The sequence below is a fragment of the Fopius arisanus genome, unplaced genomic scaffold, assembly GCF_000806365.1.
Source record: "Fopius arisanus strain USDA-PBARC FA_bdor unplaced genomic scaffold, ASM80636v1 scaffold00069, whole genome shotgun sequence".
Taxonomy (NCBI): Eukaryota; Metazoa; Arthropoda; class Insecta; order Hymenoptera; family Braconidae; genus Fopius; species Fopius arisanus.
Genome location: NW_011887808.1, coordinates 597,295 through 604,202, shown reverse-complemented (window position 1 = coordinate 604,202; position 6,908 = coordinate 597,295). Strand labels below are relative to the sequence as shown.

The 6,908-nt window shown below is 32.8% G+C and overlaps 2 protein-coding genes and 1 long non-coding RNA gene across 4 annotated transcripts in view; 2 read left to right on the top strand and 1 right to left on the bottom strand.

Annotated features, from left to right (window-relative positions):
* Positions 1 to 614, top strand: part of LOC105269434 (allantoicase) — a gene marked incomplete in the record, with an annotated part of 8,027 nt that extends 7,413 nt beyond the window's left edge. Inside the window, 1 exon segment of the mRNA XM_011309661.1 lies at positions 1 to 614.
* LOC105269435 (uncharacterized) lies at positions 393 to 3,416 on the bottom strand. Its single transcript, XR_892441.1, has 2 exons — positions 3,298 to 3,416; positions 393 to 1,116 (listed from the first exon to the last, which is right to left on the bottom strand). It is a non-coding gene; the product is annotated as an uncharacterized lncRNA (long non-coding RNA).
* Positions 1,920 to 6,908, top strand: part of snu (snustorr) — a 50,131-nt gene continuing 45,142 nt past the window's right edge. The window contains exons 1-2 of one of the 2 annotated variants that reach the window (XM_011309663.1): positions 1,920 to 2,197; positions 4,781 to 4,990. In XM_011309663.1, coding sequence (XP_011307965.1) covers positions 4,920 to 4,990 — 71 coding nt within the window. In that variant the 5' untranslated portion in view covers positions 1,920 to 2,197; positions 4,781 to 4,919. Of the gene's footprint in view, positions 2,198 to 2,221; positions 2,451 to 4,780; positions 4,991 to 6,908 lie in introns of those variants that run through there. The other variant, XM_011309664.1, reaches the window with a different exon arrangement.

Sequence of the window (6,908 nt, the reverse complement as noted above, 5' to 3'; positions counted from 1 at the left end):
CGTGTTTTTTTTTTAATAAGAAGAGAACAAAAAGATCACGTGAAAGAAACTGTAAGAATTTATTACTCAAGATATTATCTGAGTCTGAAGATCTATCCCTGACTTTTAATTTATTTTATCCATCTGAACGAATGTTATCGCATTAATATTTTGATATTTCTTGACGAATTTTGTTTATAAATCTCGTTTATAATTGGTTCATTGATTTTTTATAATTATTCACTAATTCTTCATATATCTACAGTTATCAGCTGATAAGTCTCACGTTTACTCATCTGATGTTCTGGACTGGAATGGCCCAGTGAGCCACGTGCGATTAACAATTGCCCCGGACGGTGGCATTTCAAGATATCGCATTTTTGGATACGCTCACTCCTAGTTGTTATATTTTCTTCATTATAACCATCAAAATATCTCCATTCATTCATAAGGTACATTATTATTCCTGGAATAACAAGAGATTATTCATAACCCAATCGCTTATAAAAACATTATCAAATACCTACATCTATTTATGCAAGATTTATTGTCTCTCCACTATCGTGGAATATCTTAAAGTTATAGATTGTTTACAACAATAAACCAATAAAAACATAAGACCATCAATTATAAAATTATGTTCCTATTTGAAAAATATACCTTAGGTAATCATTTCATGTGGTAGGTATTATTGAATGTCTGCGAGGGGGCTAATGACTTATTTTTCAAGAATTATAACAGAAGTTAATACAAAAATGACACCCACGAAATGGAAATTAATTAAAATGAATAAAGAAATCAAATCATCTTCCGGGAATTGCAGAGTTTTCGAGGAATGATTAATTTAACGAAAATATTCCGTTCCCTTGAATGAAAAAATAAAAAAATAAGAAGATACTCAAAATTACTGCAAGTACCAATTCCTCTATCAACCTAAACTCGATTTGAGTCTGTAATGACCCAAATCCATTCACCCAAATAAAAGAGAATTTATCCACTGGACGGCAAAAACATTTTTCGATAAAACTTAACAATTACGGACTATAGAAAAGTGAGAGGTGCTAGAGAGACAGCGATGGTTGCACAGGCGATGACGGCGATGACACAGAGATTCCTCAACGGCCATCTTGTAGAATCCTTTAAAAAATGAGAAAAACTTGAATGAGAGAGACTAACTTACCTTCATGGCACCTACTACTCAATTCAAAAGCGTACAGTTACCTCTTTTGAATCGCGCAATCTTATTCAATGTTTGATGATTATAATCTGAACAAATGTACTTCTCTATATCATTCAGTCGTTGATATTTTCATCGAAAAAAATGCTAATGAAAAATTCATTGCTAGTTTCTAACGAGGTCATTCGTGTGGAATCCAATAAATGTGCAATTGTTTACTCAAGTTGCCGAGTAATAAACATGGAATTTACGATTAGAGTGTTTCATACCTTTAATGAGTGCTTATCATTCCATTTCGTCTATCCGTTTATTTCAAAATTTTCTAATGACCGAAATCGAAAATAAATTCTTCGACTATTATTGATAAAATTGTTTTTCGAAGTGGCTTGTTTTATTAATAGGATAATTCATGGGGAAATTTTAGAGTTTTGAAAGAGAGAGGAGAAAAGCGAAAAAATACAAGGGGCATATATTCTCTTTTGATTTTTATAAAATATTCTCAAACCCCCAAAAAGTGCATATGAGTGCCGAATAAAAAATAAGTCAAGTTTAAAAACGGCAGTATATGACGGTGGAAATGTACAGGTACCAATTTTGATTATTGGAATTTGATATTTCTTTCTTAAAATGATAAATAAGTGCTTGTGTGTCTGTATGACGGGACAAGATGGAGAACAGGTACATGAGATGAGTGGGGTCTGTGCACTTTCATTAGTGACCAGTCGGAAAGTGCAGGGAAAGACAGGTGAGGTGGGTGAGGTACACCAGGTCAGTCGTTAAAGTCCAACGGATGGGCGTACGACCAACTCTTGTACAACGCGCGTATTTCTCATTCATCTAGTGCCCAATTGTTTATTACAAACGCGCGCAACTCTAGTCGATATATCCGATACGCTCTCCAAGTTAAATTTGTGTTTAAGTTAAATTTAATATTGCTCCACTATCTCTTGAGGATTTTCCAATACAGAGAGTCAAGAAAAAAACAACTTTCCAACTCGCAGGACGCGTGGATTTGTTTTTTCGTGTTGTGTTCATACACGGGTAAACATCAAGTTGATATTCTTCATTAACTAGAAAATAGCATTTTTTTTTACTCATCAAATGTGTGTGGTATGAAGTGGAAAATTTTTAGAATTGTTGACGATTGAGTGCTAGGGAGAATTTTCGGTTGAGGCTTTCTGTGTTGGTGATTCGATTTTATGGCCTGTGGATTTTATTGATTGTTGAGACTGTGATATTGAACGTAAATATGATGAGCTGTCGGAAAACATAAAGTGATTTCCGGTGTTTCGAGGTATTTAGAAGGTCGAGATTGAATAAACAGTTCATCTGAAATATACGATTAAACAAATAATGGCTTTAAAATTCATTCTGCTATTAAATTATCAAATTTTTTAAATCACTTCCAAGTCTTCTGGAAAATTATTTACCAACTGCACGAGTTTAAAAGTTATTAAAAAAAGTGCTTGAACGGGAAAAAATGAAATGAATCATCCAATTAATTAGTTTATTCATTTCGGTAATAAATATCATTAAGTGTAGAGGAGACTAACTATGACAGACGTTTCTCGTATAATTTTGTTGAAAAAATCATTGATTTTTTTACTTGGACTTATGTGTTTACTGGCTAGTCGGAAGTCCACAACCTGTTAAGTTTTTGCTTCAACAAATGAGAATTGTATCAAAAACATGGAAAAAAAAGTGGAATATTCATGACTGCAGAAGTCAATAAGTCATGGCCTTTCTGCGTCGTTAGAATATCTTAAAAACTATTGCTATGACAATCAAGTAGAACTACGTGCAATTATTCAATTCTGTAGATCCATGGCATTGACTGTTATTGACGATAATACCTGACAATAATGCCATCATTAAAAATTGTTTCAACTTTAATGATATTCTTCTTATCTAAAAACTCATTTGAACAAATATCAAATGTCGGATATTTTCTAAAGTTGAAAGACCTTGAAATAAAGATGCAAATAATGGATGTTCTATTTCTATTTCACGTGGCAACTCAGGCAATTTTATTGATATTCGGTGAATTATCATTTTCTGTCAATGACGTATAGGAAGTAAATGAATATATAGAAAATTTCTTGTACCATAATGACTCAAATTTAATTAGGATTTTTACATACCTTCAAAATTCCACTTGGCATGATTCACCACTCGTGAATTATCGTGTTCATCTGATCACATTAAGAAGTAATTGTATTTATGATTACAGTGGTCAATTACTTGCTATACTTCACCTGAAACATCTACAAAAAAAATATACTTGAATCCTCATATCTATATCACAATCTAAAACACTAATATTAATTGTCTATTTGATCTTAATATATTCCATTTTCAATGCGGTATCAATAAATTATGTTTTGGACAAAGAAATTGATGAGAATATGGGAATAATTTGAAAGCTAAACAGGAGCAACTGTTTACAAAAAAGGGTAATGGATAAAGAAGCGAAATTCAACAACAAACAAAACTCTAAAAGGAGCATCAAAATCATGTAGGACATTGAAAATCGACTATACTAGAATCAAATATAATATATAATATACATATGTGCTTGTATTAAGTCTAAAATATACTTGATTTCCGTGCGGTTATTTTCTGTGAGTATTTAAAATATTTAAAGAATGTATATGATATAGCGGAATATTTTCTTTTTCAAGTGAGTCGGAAGATCCTTTCGGGGATTGGTTTAAAAAACGGGGCTATGGTGGCATCGTTGGTGGATGTCATGAATGTAGGTCTCGAGTCTCTACTGCGGTTAGACTCCAACAGCATTATGTTGTACTTGCGTTTACGTAGCGAGTATCATTATCAAATACGTACTTTCACGAAAAATAAATCCTTTCTAATGTACATGGGATTTCGTCAGCATTCCGATGATACGAGAATTAACTAGTCTTATGGTTGGGTTAAGTGGAGGCAAGGAGGACCGGTTCAATCAAACCAATCCAATTCATTTGTGCAAAAAATATACCCCAATCTACTATATTTTACACTTCAAATAAGTGCATTACCCTCAACGACATTAATTATTGATTCATTTCATTTCAATTATTTTATTCCAAATCTCACTTGACTTAATAATATACCTGACTCAATATGAGAAAAATGAAAGAATTTCTCTGGCAAAATTCTATAGTTTTCCACAAGTTTTTGACAATTTTTATCAACATTTGATTTGTGCGCACTTAAATGCAGGAATTATTATAGTTATAGTCATCAGAGGTTATGATTAATTTTGTTGTCAACTGTCTCTCTCTTGGATTGATTAAAAATGCGTCAATAGTAATATGGAAATTTTAAATACTCTTCACTTGGCTCAATCACCGTCGCTCATCAGTTATGCGTTCAAGCAAAAAATGAAAAATAAATAAAAAATAAAACAGCTTCACCTCATACGTCCAGTACCGAGCCAACACTTTCTAATAATAACTTCCAATACTATACGATGAAGAAATCGCCCGTGTTCACCTCAATACGTATAAAACCATAAATACAATTACCTCTTTTCATTCCTTGGAAAAAAATAAATACGCATGAGTGAGAGGAACTATTGCAATTTTACTTGTCTATTGCAATTTTACATTTGCGTTTCACTTTCAGTGACGCGATATCACCCGTAAATGAGAAAAAAATGTTCTGACACAAGAAGAAGAAAAGGATTTGTACCTGAAAATATTGGGGACGCGAAGTAGCTAACAAATTCATTCCGAGGAGACGGAATACCATTAAAAACTACAAAATGACCATGAAGGACGATCCGCAAGCAGAGAGAATTAGAAAAATGTTTAGTTGGAGCAGTGGATTAACAAGGTAAGTCAAAACAACAAGTTGTTAATCGTGTGAAATCTAATTTTTTGAGAGATCATCTGAAGCATCGTATTCTATCAATTGACCGAATTCTGTTAATAGTTATCGGGCAGAAGCCTAAAAGCCTTTTCTTATTGTATTTTTGAACCGATGGAATATTCATCAATCATTTCACGTGGCAATTGTCATTGATGAAATTAAATTTGTTGGTTCATTGATTAATAAATTAAAGTAACATGGTATTTTCTCCTGCCGGTCATTACTCGTCCCGCCAAACGTGTGTCTTAGCTTCCGCAATTCTTCCTCATGTACCGAAAGAACTTTCACCATAAATATCGTATCAATGAAAGAGATATCCCATTCATTGTCAAAATGTCCATTCGAGCTGAAAAATTCCGCAACATTTGCATTCATTTTGTTTGTTGAATACAAAAAGAAATACATGTTGTCATAGAGAGATAATAATAATTCGTTGATATGTAATTACATTGAAGATAATTACATACCTTCCACTTTTTTATTCTTGCGAATATGGAGATGTAGATGTCTGAAATTCAAATGATTTTTTTTTCAAAGATGTTTTTTTACATTAATCATTTTAGATTTCTGCAAGGCTCTTACCGATCTCATGGATAATAATCATATCGCTATAAATGGAAATCATGAGTCTTCTCTTGAATACAGATCACATATTTGTACTGATATGAGTCATTCGGTCATGAAGGGGCACTCTCAGCATTTTTATATGATTTAGTATCTGAACTTTAGATCATCTAAAGCAGAGGTGATTCTCTGTTTCAGTTTATTATGATTGTAACAGTATATTTTGTAAAATCGCCCTTTTTTGCATTGCCGAGCAATAATTATGATAGGAAACTTGCTCGAATGCATGCAAATTATATACTATTTTTTGGATACTATCTTCCTAAAATGAACTTTGAACATGAAATCTTATGAATTTCGGTACTCACGACTTTTAGTTACGCCTGTGGTCACTTAGTAAAGGAGAATTTGATCCCGAGTCCAATGATTCAAACTAAAGTCCACGAGACGCGGAGTGAATCATTCTCATTTTATTCCTTAAGAAGATCTACAAATTCTCCACGAGTTTCTCCTCAAAGAAAGATTGATGAATGTTCACCAAATTGAGTTGAGACAGTGAAGGACTTAAAATTTATGTATAAAATATTAATTTAATTTCCTGTTTTCAATAAAATTGGAATAACTATAATTTTTATCGCTACGAACAGCCGTAAAAAGTGCTAAAAACTTGAAAACATCGACAAATTGTCTTCTACCTGTCATATAAACATCGTTACAAATCGTTATAAAAAATGTAAGGGGTCGAGGTGGTGAGCTTGTGAAATTGCCATAGAATGCTTCACCTTTAACAAAAATAGATAACTTTATTTTTATCACTTGATAAAAGTTGCATGTATGAATTTTTATCAAGTCGTGAAAGTTTTTGAATGAAGAATTAGTACATCTTGAGGGAAATTGGAAGTCTGCGCCATTGAAGTTCTTTAGTGAAAGGCGTCAAGAACCGATGGAACCAGTCCTGATCATTAAAAATCGACGGAGGGGACCCATCAAGGCCCATAAAGTCCGAGGTGAATCCTTCCAAAGACCAGGTGTATTCACTAGCAAAAAAAGAACAAAAAGTTAGATAAAATGCAAGTCATTGGAAAAAAATCCTGAAAAATTTCGATTCAAGCTTGGGGATTCCTCGAAGAGTTCATGACGTCAATGTTAATATACCAACTTTGTGGGTGGGTTCATTCTACGTCATCTGAATATTGTTTAGGCATTTTTTCGAAACAAATTGAAAAATAAATCACAAACTTTTTGTGCCTTAAATCATAGAATTTCATCTAACAGATGACATAGGTTGCGTTAGATCTCAAGGTCGTTTGATAAACTC